This window comes from Lontra canadensis, unplaced genomic scaffold (genome assembly GCF_010015895.1).
Source record: "Lontra canadensis isolate GAN:19392208 unplaced genomic scaffold, GSC_riverotter_1.0 scaffold104, whole genome shotgun sequence".
NCBI lineage: Eukaryota > Metazoa > Chordata > Mammalia > Carnivora > Mustelidae > Lontra > Lontra canadensis.
In genome coordinates this window covers 5,251,598-5,263,500 of record NW_022631098.1, presented here as the reverse complement: position 1 = coordinate 5,263,500, position 11,903 = coordinate 5,251,598, and the positions used below count along the sequence as shown (strand labels likewise).

General features: G+C 48.1%; 3 protein-coding genes across 3 annotated transcripts in view; 1 reads left to right on the top strand and 2 right to left on the bottom strand.

The window, feature by feature from the left end:
- LOC116855575 (dixin-like) overlaps positions 1-1,885 on the bottom strand; it is a 16,635-nt gene extending 14,750 nt beyond the window's left edge. The window contains exon 1 of the mRNA XM_032838412.1: positions 1,799-1,885. Within this exon, the coding sequence (XP_032694303.1) occupies positions 1,799-1,885 (87 nt within the window). The remainder of the gene's footprint in view (positions 1-1,798) is intronic.
- A 3,943-nt stretch (positions 1,886-5,828) lies between these two features.
- Positions 5,829-7,407, bottom strand: HSPB2 (heat shock protein family B (small) member 2). Its single transcript, XM_032838404.1, has 2 exons — positions 6,975-7,407; positions 5,829-6,482 (listed from the first exon to the last, which is right to left on the bottom strand). The coding sequence occupies exons 1-2, from the start codon at positions 7,066-7,068 to the stop codon at positions 6,028-6,030; spliced, it is 549 nt and encodes a 182-aa protein (XP_032694295.1). The 5' UTR covers positions 7,069-7,407; the 3' UTR covers positions 5,829-6,027.
- A 671-nt stretch (positions 7,408-8,078) lies between these two features.
- Positions 8,079-11,468, top strand: CRYAB (crystallin alpha B). Its single transcript, XM_032838382.1, has 3 exons — positions 8,079-8,555; positions 9,669-9,791; positions 11,126-11,468. The coding sequence occupies exons 1-3, from the start codon at positions 8,175-8,177 to the stop codon at positions 11,327-11,329; spliced, it is 708 nt and encodes a 235-aa protein (XP_032694273.1). The 5' UTR covers positions 8,079-8,174; the 3' UTR covers positions 11,330-11,468.
- The last annotated feature ends 435 nt before the right edge of the window (positions 11,469-11,903 follow it).

Here is an 11,903-nt window from a genome sequence, read left to right as displayed (position 1 = left end):
AAAAAAAGTGTTTTGGTTGGAATATTGGGGGTAGTGTTGCTAGCCAGGCTCTAGAGTCAGACAGACTAGCTGTATGACCAGCAAGTTTTTAGCTTCCTCAGGCTTTCATTTTCTTATTAATAAAATGAGGATAACAGTAGAACCTAAACCCAATGAACTACTGGAGGTATTATGTAAAAAAAAAAGTAAAATACTCATTTAGGTGCCTGACATATAATGAGCATCAGTAAAAGCTGACTGCTATCATTACAACACCACTAGAGGAAGAACTTACCAAAAATGAAGACTGAAAACTTGGAACAAAGGAAGTGAAAGAACCTGTGACACCCTTTCTGCAGAAATTCTTGGATGTCGGGGTGCCTGGCTGGCTCAGTTGGAAATCTCTTGATTTCGGCTCAGGTGATGATCTCAGGGTCATGGAGTCAAGCCCCCCGTCAGGCTCCCCATTCAGTGAGGTCTGCTTTCCCTCCACCCTTCCCCTCATCACACTATCTCTCTCTCTCTCTCTCTCTCTCTCTCTCTCAAATAAATCTTAAAAAAAAAAAAATTCTTAGATATCCCTAAGTGTCCTATGTCTATGGGACATCTCAGAGTTTAAAAAAGTACCCCCCCCCCATCCTGATAACATTCTGAGAATCTCATTATTGTTTCCATTTCACAGATGGGCCAACTGAGGACCTAGAGTTTTGGTTTCTTACTCAAGAAGGCAGGAGCCAAATTTCCCATTATCACTATGTCCTCTGCACCTGTCATTATACCTGGCACATATAGGCGTTCAATAAAATATTTGTTTAATAAATGAACGAGTAGTAAGAATAGGACTGGGATCCAATGTACCTATTCCAAATCACATGGGCTTTTCAATGTACCTTATCTATTTCTCTAAATATAAGGATGATTTTTTTCATGAGCAAGACATCCTCAAGACTGACCCAGGCATGGAAGGTATAGATAAGAAACCAGTGAACAAGATAAAACCAGGTGGGGGGTTTAGAGTGATTTACACTTCTGGGAAAGAACAGGTAAAACACTACAAATAAATTATTGTGAGGCTTTCACATATCCTCTGCTCTTCAAATCTATGATCTGAACAACATAGGTCATGTTATCTATATTGTATACATGAGGAAAAAGAGAAGTTACAGGACTTGCCTAAGGGCACACAGTAAGTAAATGTGGAAGCTGTATTCAAATAGTCCTTGAGCGTTCTCCGTCACCCCACTCCTGCCCTTTTAAATGACATTGCTCCAAAGTCGATTTGCTTGATTTGGGAGGCAATATCATGTAGTGGTTAAAAGCACAGGCTCTGAAGTCCGAAGGGCCTGGGTTGGAATGTTCGTTTGTTTGCTCACTGGCCCTGTGACCTGGGACAAGTTAACTTCCCTGAGCTTCAGCTTCTCAGCTGTTTGAAACAGGACGCGTAAGGCCACCTCCCTCATAGCATCGTTGGGAAGAGATTGTTTGAAAAGTGCCTGGAGGGTAGTAAGCTCTGCTAGAACGATGATTATCCTCCGGGGAAGAAAGGAAAGGAGAGGAAGACGAGAGAACCCATGCCAATTCACCATTCCGGCCCTGCCCTGGCCCCTCCACAGTCAGCAGGCTTGGCTGTGTTTTCTGAGGCTTTCTGAAAGGAGGGAAGGCAGAAAGAGGTAATGCTCTGGTGGGGCACCCGATGTGCCAGGCAGAGGGAGGCGGCAGTGGGAGGGCGGTTGAGAACTATCAGCAGGCTTTCTCTTACTCCCTGGGCCTCCGTGTCCACCGACAGAGACGTTCCCCTTCACCCCCAACCCCTACTCACCAGCTTCTCGTGCAGCAGAGCTGGTTTCCCATGGTGCTCTGTCTCTGAGGGAGCCCAGCTGTTTTCTACGTGTAGAGGCTGGTGCATTTCCTGGTTCCTGGTTCAGCTTTCAATAGCAGCTCCCAGGGAGCCTGTGTCAGTGTCAGATTTCAACCTAGCAGGTTGGACTTTGGAAGGCACCTGCTGGAGTGAGTCCCAGGTGACTTGTTCCCAGCCAAAGGGTAGAGGAACACACATGGGCTCCAGGTGAGAACCATCTCACCTTCGGGATTTGGAGCTGCTTTGATGAAGCCATGAACTTTGAGCTTCAGGCTTCAGTGAAAAGAAACGTGAGATAGAAAAGAGCTCTGGGTTTCCTTAGGAAGTGTTTTCTCTACTACCTCACAGTCATTGAAATATATCCTCTATAATGGAATGAAGAGTCTTACCTTGTGTTTCCCCAGCACTACTCAGGCTTAATGGAGTTTCACTTTCAACATGACCAGTATCAGTTTCTTATTATCCCTGTCTAGAATCTGGGTTTGAATACTGGAGTCTCTTGGAAACTTAAATTTGGGGACATGGATTCCTTTTATATTCTCCCTTGCTTTTGGAATTAATGTGGGCAAATCACTTTTATCTACGAGGGTGAAAGAGAGGACTCAACTCATTGCCTAATCCCCTTTCTGGTAAAAAATCATATGATTCTACGATTGGAATGGCCTCAGCACTTCCTGACCACTTACTTCCTCATGCCCAGTACAGAACTATGGAAGCTCCACTCCCACAATCCACCTTCTCCTTCCAGCCACCCAACATCAGACTCATTCCACTCTCTCCAATGAGTAAGCTGCAGATGAGCAAATTCCTCTGTAGAAACTATGGGCTCTGGGAGAATCTGTGAAACCTGCCGGGCTCACATGCGAAGCTTTCACTAAGTCCTAGCTACTGTTACTGCTTCTTGTTCTCAGCTACTTGCTGGACGGCAAAGCATCTTACTTTACTATTTTGTGCTGGATCATCTCACTAGCCTCTTGCTGCCTGGTTATGCTTCTCCCCAGCAATTCCTTCTGTATTCTACCATTAACTGTATTCTTTTCATCCTGATAACCCAAACATCCTAGGCTGGCACTCAAAGCCCTCCACAATCTGGTTCCTTTTCAGCCACTTTCTCTAATATAAAGGAAAACACCAAAGAGATTTTATGAACAAAAACTCCAGAGTGCCTGGGTGTCTCAGGGGGTTAAGCCTCTGCCTTCGGCTCAGGTCATGATCTCAGGGTCCTGGGATCGAGCCCTGCATCGGGCTCTCTGCTCAGCAGGAAGCAGCTCTCTGCTTCTCCCTCCCTCTCTGCCTGCCTCTCTGCCTACTTGTGATCTCTCTCTCTCTCTCTCTCTCTCTAATAAATAAATAAATAAATAAATCTTTAAAAAAAAAAAAAAAGAGAAAGAAAGAAACAAACAAACTCCACAGCAATCAACAGTGTATTGTGGTACTCAGAAAGCCTGATACATCTTAAGCAGCATTAATGGAATTCTAGAGTGATAAGCAAGGGTATTGATGATTCCAGTAAAGTCTGTTCCAGTCAGCCTGTGATTGAAATAATAATTTTACATCTACATGTTGAATTTCAAGTTACATTGTCAAAAGGCAGTGTGTTCAAGAGAAAGTTGTCTAAGCGATAAGTGGTTTGGAAAGTCCTAAGGGCACCTGGCTGGCTCAGTCAATAGAGCATGCAACTCTTGATCTTGGGGTCATGAGTTTGAGCCCCACATTGGGTGTAGAGATCACGTAAATAAATAAATAAACAAATAAACAAACTAAAAAAAAAGTCCTATAGAATATGGTTAAAAGAATGAGATATGTTTACTTGGGAAAGAGAAGCCTTAAGGGGATGGGATGGTTATTTTAAAAAATCTTCAAGGGACTCCCAAGTGAAAGAAGGATTGCATTGATTTTCTGGACATAACTAGACCAGTGAGCAGCGGTTACTAAAGTGAAGATTTGGAGTTAACAGAAGGAAGAATTTGTAAGAAATACATCCAAAAAGTTCTGATGAAGAACTGCCAACAAGAACTTAGGAAGTTCTAAGTTCTCTGTCACTTAAAATGTCCCAAGAGGAAGTTGACTAATAGTTGTAAAAAGAATTTGAGTGAATAAAGCCTCTTAGTTCAATCAAAAAAAAAAAAAAAAGAAAAAAAGAAAAAGAATTTGAGTGGTGTGGGGATTTGGACTAAATGAGAAGTTTCAAATTTTTTTTTTCTAGCTAAGGAAACCTCTCTTTGAAATAAAGCTCGCATAAAAATAACAATTCCAAAATAGATCAATGGAAGTTTTTCTGGTTGAAGTCCGAAGAGGAGCCTTTCTAGTTTCTTTTTCTTCTCAGTTAGATTAAGGTTCTTGAGAGTAGACAATAAAAGATCATGGTTTTTAAAAATCTGTGTTTAGGGGGTCCCTGGGTGTCTCAGGGGGTTAAAGCCTCTGCCTTTGGCTCAGGTCAAGATCCCAGGGTCCTGGAATCGAGCCCTGAATCGGGCTCTCTGCTCAGCAGGGAGCCTGCTTCCCTTCTTCTCTCTCTCTGTCTGCCTCTCTGCCTACTTGTGATCTGTGTCTGTCAAAAAAATAAATAAAATCTTTAAAAATAAGTAAATAAATAAAATCTATGTTTATAATGTATATCCACCATAGTGTATTACTTGGGGGTTGAGAAACATTTGTTGAATGAATGGATGAACAAACAAATATATCCATTGTTATTTCTCTGAGGCATGCTTTCATTTTTAATAAATGGTAACGCTTTAACCAAGAAGTGAATTCACTGAGTGAGGGCTCTTATCTTGGGAATCCACAAATCCCTAAGGAGGGGTGTATGAGTGGAACTCAAGAGCTGTGTGAACCTATTCAAACGGTAAGGCAAATTTGATAGCATGTGTATTTTTTCTGGTAAGAGGACCTATTCCTTTTGCTAGGTTTTTCAACCGGGTCTGTAAACCTAAGGTTCAGAATCAACCACTTTAATGGAAGAATTTCAGATGTCCACCACAACTATAAAACACTTAGTTGGGGGCAAGGAGGTCTTCTGACACTCCTCAAATCAGACACGTGCATGAACGACACAGTAACCGAGGAGTCAGACAACCACGCTTTCCTGAACACACCGTGTCCCTCGTATTAAAACTCTGCTTTCAATTGGGATGCCTGGGTGGCTCAGTCAGTTAAGCGTCTGCCTTCAGCTCAGGTCATGATCTCAGGGTCCTGGGATCGAGTCCCTCATGGGGCTCCTTGCTCCGTGGGGAGTCTGCTTCTTGAACTCCACCAGCTGCTCACCTTGCTTGTGCTCACTCACAATCTCTCTCTGACATTTAAAAGAAAAAAAAAAAAAGATTCTGCTTCCAAAGGAGGGCTCCCTGGCCATCATCACCACACAAACAGCCCTGGTCCCCCTGCATTTAGTCTTAAACTGGGTGGGTGATTCAGGAATTCCTCTCTTTGGGATGTTCCAAGATTAGAAACAAATGCTTTCTGTCATAGGCCTCCCGTATGTACAGGTTGGAGCCACTGTGTGGTTTGGTGACAACAGCAGAGGCTTCGTGTCTGTGCCCTGTGTATGCATACCCCATCGCTCAGAATTGGAGACCATTTTCAGTGGACAGACCTTACTCTGGGAAAACAGGGCTTTAGGCAACTCTCTCCAGCCTAAAACTGTTTTCCCAACCCCTACCCAAAACAGGCCAGACAGGCTGGAGAGCCTTGTTTTTGTGTTTCTAATCGCCAGCTCAGACAGTGCCCTCTGGGCTGCTTGGACGGCATATCCCTTTTCCCTCCCAGGATCACTCTCGCTTTTGTTGCATTGTGAGAAAGTTTTGGCTAGGAATTTGATCTGGAGCCAGTGTCAGCTTCCGGGTATGATCTCAGCATCCGAGTGTGAGCTCAGGGTGCTGTGACGTTGGGCACATCTAACTGAGGAGCTTTTTGTCTAGCTGGCTATGAGCCCCTCCCTCCCTGCCCATCCCATCGTCCAGGCCACAGAATAGGGAGCAGCACAAACAAGGCCCTGAGATTTGGGTTTATTCACCTCCACCCAGAACTAAACCAAAGGCTATGACATGTCTCAAGGGACCAAACCATACATTGTGGGCCATGCACTTTGTCCTTCCCCCAAGGACGCTGCTACCTCTGCGGTGGTGGGCAGCTGCTCATATCACCGTGGAGGTAGAAAGGGGTTCGCCGCACGCCAGCTCCACCGGCACTCAGGGCTCAACTCCAGTTGCCTCCTCCTCTTCCTCGGGATCGGGAGGTGCTGGGAGCAGGGAGATGTAGACCTCATTGACCTCTGTGTCCAAGTGTCGGCCACCCCGCGGTGCCTCCAGATTAAGGATGCCATCATGGGAGAGCGCGGCGCGGACCCGCCAAGGGTCCACATCAGCAGGCAAGACATAGGTGCGGCAGAACTCTCGGGACACGAAGCCGTGGCGGTCCAGGCGCTGGGGGTGCCGGGCAGACACCTCCAGCAGGTTGTCCACAGTCCTCACGGTCACCTCATCTGGGGTGAAGTGGCTCACATCCAGAAACGCCTGAAACTTGCCCTCACTGAGCCTGAGCTCAGAGGCCCCTGCCCTGCTGCCCTCCCCAGCTGCAGCGGCCCGGGGCCGGACATAGTAGCCATGGTAGAGGGTGGGGGCCAGGATCTCTTCTGGCAGAAGTCCTGAGGGGCAGAGAGAGAAGACAAGAGAAAGATTGCGGGAGAATGAGGTGGGAACAGGGTTAAGTGAGGAGATGAGGAGATCAGGACGTGGGAGAGCAGCCGGGGAGGCAGGAGAAGTAGGAAAAGGAGGCAGGGGCACACAGCGGCTACAAGGTGGCAGCTGGAAAGAGGGGACTGAGATAGAGAATGAAATGGGGGTGGAGGAGGGCAAACCAAACGGGGGCTGGGTGGACAGAAGGGGAACAAGAAGGCACACAAAGGGGGACAGGGGCAGGTATCTGAGCCTTGCGGGCAAGGCATCTGCACCGAGGTCAGTAGGAAGGGGACAGAGCCCTGCTTGGCGCGGGCGGAGGGGGAGTCTGGGGTGGGAGATGGCTCGCCCCAGGAGTTCAGTTAAGCCCAGAGTGGGGTGGAGGCCAGTACCGTTGGGAGGTCAGCCCGGAATTTCAGGAGGTGGGGGTGGGAGGCAAGGGGGTGGCGTCTGTGCCATACCTTCTCCGAAGCGCTGCTCACCCAGGCGGCTGGGGTTGGCAAATTCGTACTCGGTGGTGGCCGGGTGGGCATGTGGCACCGAGCGGCCCGACATGGCTGCAGAGGCGTCCGCGGCCCTGGTCCGAGGTGCAGCCCCAACGGAGCAGCGACCCCTCCAGCTGCCTGGAGAGCTAGGGCTCGGTCGGAGGTGGGGGCGGGGTCTACACCAACCAAAATAGTGTGGAGCCTGCGGGGGAGGGGCGGGGAGCAGGGCCCCTGAGCGCCAGCGACAAGTGTGTGACCAGCGCCGCCTGGACCCCCGTGCCCTCCCCTGCACACCCTTCAGCTGTCGTGGGCGGCCTGAGGGGACAGCTGGGGGTCCTGGCTGGGCAGCGAGCTGGGGAGGGGAGGCTGGTGCCAGAGGCCCTGAAGAGGCCTAAGCGAGCCCCTTACAGTTTGCACATTTTCTTTTTTTTTTTTTAATTTATTTGACAGACAGAAATCAGAAGTAGGCAGAGAGGGAGGCAGAGAGAGAGGAGGAAGCAGTCTCCCCGCTGAGCAGAGAGTCCGATGCAGGGCTCGATCCCAGGACCCTGGGATCATGACCTGAGCCGAAGGCAGAGGCTTTAACCCGCTGAGCCACCCAGGTGCCCCAGTTTGCACATTTTCTACACCTCCTCCAGCCTCCCTCCTCCCGGGCACCCTGCACCCTACTTCATAAAGCTCTCCTGGTTTTAATGTTCTGCGCACTGTGTAGGATAAAAGATGCAAGAAACTTTCCCACCCTCTCTTTGGGGTGGGGTGAAGAGTCTTCTGCCCAGATTCATGTTAGGGTCCTCTCCTGGACTCGGTCAACCTGGAGCATCACAGAGGTGCCTGGCACTGACTTGTTGGTGCTCAATGCTCTCCTCCAGGGACCCACAAAGAGTTAATGTCCCTGGGGCCTGGCCTAGGAAGATTCCAGTTCCTGCCCAGGCCCAAGATAGTTGCTGGCCCAATTCCCCTGGCAGCTAGGCAGGAGAGGAGGAGGAGGGGCCCACCACCCGCCTGCTTGGGATTCCTGACTCTGTTCCAGCTCCAGAGCAGAGGCTGGTTGGGGGGGGCGGTGGGGGGGCTGCCACTGGGTGCGGATGGAAAGCTAGTGAAACAAGACCAGGACAAGTCACCAGCCAGCTCAGACGTGTTTGTATTTCTCTTTTCTTAGCTCAGTGAGTACTGGGTATGTGTCACACTGCCAAATCCCTGATCACAAGTCTCCATGAACGGGCGGTGAGCTGGGATAATAAAACTCCTGACATCACCATTCCAGAAGCTTCACAAGACTGCGTATATAAGGGGCTGGCTGTAGCTGCAGCTGAAGGAGCTCACCAGCCAGCTGACCCCTCCGCTCACCTAGCCACCATGGACGTCGCCATCCACCACCCCTGGATCCGCCGCCCCTTCTTTCCCTTCCACTCTCCCAGCCGTCTCTTTGACCAGTTCTTTGGAGAGCACCTGTTGGAGTCTGATCTCTTCCCAGCTTCTACTTCCCTGAGCCCCTTCTACCTTCGGCCACCCTCCTTCCTGCGGGCACCCAGCTGGATTGACACCGGGCTCTCAGAGGTAAGTCTCTGCCAGGATAGGAGAGCTCTTCCTGGAACCTCTTGGAAACATCTCCATCTGCCCTCCTTTTTCTCCCTGCTTAAATCTGGCTATGTCTCAGTGTCTTAGGCACTTGCACGTCCACCAGTGAAAACAGACTAGGCCACTGGTCCTTTCCCCCAGTTACCTGTTTGTACTGGAGGCTGCACTGAATCCTACTGACTGCATTTTTTCCATATGCTGTGAAGATCGTCTTCTATCCCCTAGCTTCTAAGTAGGGTGCCCCTTTCTGGTTCGGTTCATAAAGATCGACAGAGAAAGAGCTGCCTTCAGACTCTTTTGCTCACCTCTTCTAATATCTCATACCCCTGACAAATGTTAGCATCTCAAGTTTCAGAGTCAGGAAACGGTCCTGCCTCGTTCTGAGCTTTTTATCTCCACTGCATGGAGCAGGAGACAGCAAACACTATTTACTTTCTTTCTATGCCTTCATCTATGATTTTCCAGGTTTCTCAGAGCTGTGATAGGGCACTGACCTGGGTTCAAACCTAATGAGTAAAGAATGTAGGTCCAGTCTTGGGACCCCCCACTTGTCCCAAGAGGGAGAGTGGGGTGAACAGATAAGGTTGACAGAGATGTCACAGAGCACACTCTGGTTTAAAAATATTCAAGTGTGAGTAAACAGGAGCTGAGTGAGCAAGGGCTTTGGAAGGACAATCAGGGCCAGCAAAACATTCCAGATTGGGTGGGTGGGAAACTTGGCAGAGGCCTGAGTAAGAAGAAGGGGCCTTTGTCTCACAGACAAATGACAAGGCCAGGCATTGGGTCAGAGAGGCAGCAGAAGCCGTGCCCAGACCTCTCCTTGTGATTGCTCCCTTGGGTGGCCAGTCTTCTCTCCTGTCCCTGTAAATAAAGTTTGGGTCTGATGACCATGCAGTATGGCTTGGGTACCACTGTGGCGGCTCCCGTGAACCAGAGAACCATGTTTATTCAAAAAGGGACTTTTAGCCAAAAACAGGAGGATAAACCCCCTGGACAGAAGGCAAGTCTACAGAATGAAGAGACTGCACTAAGGTCATCCACGTTCCTACCATCTTTTCTCCTTCCCCTTCCCCTCCACCATGCTATTTCTAGATGCGCCTGGAGAAGGACAGATTCTCTGTCAACCTGGATGTGAAGCACTTCTCCCCAGAGGAACTCAAGGTCAAGGTGCTGGGAGACGTGATTGAGGTGCACGGCAAACATGAAGAGCGTCAGGTGTGTAGCTTGTTTTCTCTTCTGCTCATTCATCCAGTGCGTATCATACAGCGGACACTCCCATCAGCCCCTGAGCCTGGTGACTTTCTAGTCGTAAGCCATTATTAGGGTCTGGGACAGGGATAGACCTGCTGTTGTGTTAGGTCCAGAGAAGTCGAGTTTTGCTGTTTTGATTTGATTGCCTTAGATGGGATACATGGGATGTTTATTTTCCAATCAATTAAGCCAGTGGTTTTTGGCCACCTTAGAATCACTAGGGGAATGAAAAAAGAGAAAGTCCCAGTGCTTAGACATATCCCGGACCAATTAAATCAGAATTTCTTAAGGGGTGGGCTCCAGGCATCAGCAGTTCTAAAAGCTCCCTGGGTGATTCTAATGTCCATTCAAAGTTGAGGACCACTGATTTAGGAATCGTGGTTGTTGGACACCTGGTTACTTTACATAATTAAATGAATTGTGTATAACCTGAAGGCTCTTGACTTTGGGACTTTGCTTGTAGAAGTTCCAGAATCCTCTCATCTTTAGCTCATCTAAAAGGCTGAACTACTTGATTTGCCTAAGTTTCAGACCTGTACTCAGGAGCTAAAACCCTGGAGCCCATGTGGAAATCAGTTAATTGAGAGCCTATCTGCATAAATGCTTGAGATTTAGCTGGTGTAAAGGTAGGGTATAAAGTTTTAGCAAAATTCTACAGAATGAATTCTAGAGAATTCTAGAAGCAGGTCGTTTTTAGCAGAATTCTAGAAAATGAGGAATGGCTTCTCTTTAGTTTCGTGCGCTTTTAAATGAGTCTGCTTACCGATTATTGATAATTCAGATACTCGTGTATCAAACAGCATAATTTGAGGTCCTCGAGCTGTTTCAGTTTTGCTTATGTGATTTAAGTTTGGGTCATAGTCCCCTTGGGTGAAGTGTTGTTGTTGTTGTTGTTGTTTTTAGCAGCAGTCTTTTTGGTCTGGGACATTCTGGGACATTCTTGAGGAGTGAAGACCGTTTCTGGGCTTCCCTGGGGACTCAGATCTTCAATGCTGAATAATATTCCACATCCTGTAGGCCCGACACTTATCTATACCTTTGGGAAACACCCCTAAAAATTGCCATGCCTCAGTTTGGGGAGATTGGCAGTTTTCACTGTTTCAGATTTCTCAGGCTCTCATTGGTCGGAGTGACCACCTAGGCAATTTGATCTTAGCCCCAAACAGAACAGCTGTTGGGTTTTCTCTCTCGTTGCAATGGTGTATGGACACACCTAAGGGGAAGGAAGATGTCTGAGTTCTGAAGTGGTGTGTTATTTCCTGTTCTTATCTCTCTTTTTCCTCATTCTCTTGGATTAGGATGAACATGGTTTCATCTCCCGGGAGTTCCACAGGAAATACCGGATCCCAGCTGATGTGGACCCTCTTGCCATTACTTCATCCCTGTCAACTGACGGGGTCCTCACTGTGAATGGACCAAGGAAGCAGGCCTCTGGCCCTGAGCGCACCATTCCCATCACCCGTGAAGAGAAGCCTGCTGTCACTGCAGCCCCCAAGAAGTAGATGCCCTTCCTCTAACTGCATTTTTTAAAAGACGAAAATTTCCCCACCGGTGAATGAAAATCTTGTGATTAGTGCTGAAGCTTTAATGCTAAGGGCAGGTCCAAATTATTAAGCTAATAAAATACCATTCAGCAACAGATAACTGTCTTGTGTTTGAATGTTCTGTGTTTGTAAAACATTTCTTTTTAAAGATTTTATTTATTTATTTGACAGAGAGAGATCACATGTGGACAGAGAGGCAGGCAGAGAGAGAGAGGGAGAAGGAGGCTCCCCGCTGAGCAGAGAGCCCAATGCAGGGCTCGATCCCAGGACCCCGAGATCATGACCTGAGCTGAAGGCAGAGGCTTAACCGAGCCACCCAGGCACCCCTGTTCTGTGTTTTTTTTTTTTAAGTAAATGTACCAAACAATACAGAGCCATTAAATCAGCGCATTATTTTTTTTTTTTTAAAGATTTTATTTATTTATTTGACAGAGAGATCACAAGCAGGCAGAGAGGCAGGCAGAGAGGGAGGAGGAAGCAGGCTTCCTGCTGAGCAGAGAGCCCGATGCGGGGCTCGATCCCAGGACTCTGA

What these genes read in the sequence shown, in the direction of transcription:
- HSPB2 (XM_032838404.1), bottom strand. Translation starts at nt 7,068, where the DNA reads ATGTCGGGCCGCTCGGTGCCACATGCCCACCCGGCCACCACCGAGTAC. An exon ending in TGAGCAGCGCTTCGGAGAAG is followed by an intron (nt 6,483 to 6,974) that starts GTATGGCACAGA and finishes TCTGCCCCTCAG; the next exon opens with GACTTCTGCCAGAAGAGATC.
- CRYAB (XM_032838382.1), top strand. Translation starts at nt 8,175, where the DNA reads ATGTGTCACACTGCCAAATCCCTGATCACAAGTCTCCATGAACGGGCG. An exon ending in TTGACACCGGGCTCTCAGAG is followed by an intron (nt 8,556 to 9,668) that starts GTAAGTCTCTGC and finishes TGCTATTTCTAG; the next exon opens with ATGCGCCTGGAGAAGGACAG. An exon ending in GCAAACATGAAGAGCGTCAG is followed by an intron (nt 9,792 to 11,125) that starts GTGTGTAGCTTG and finishes CTCTTGGATTAG; the next exon opens with GATGAACATGGTTTCATCTC.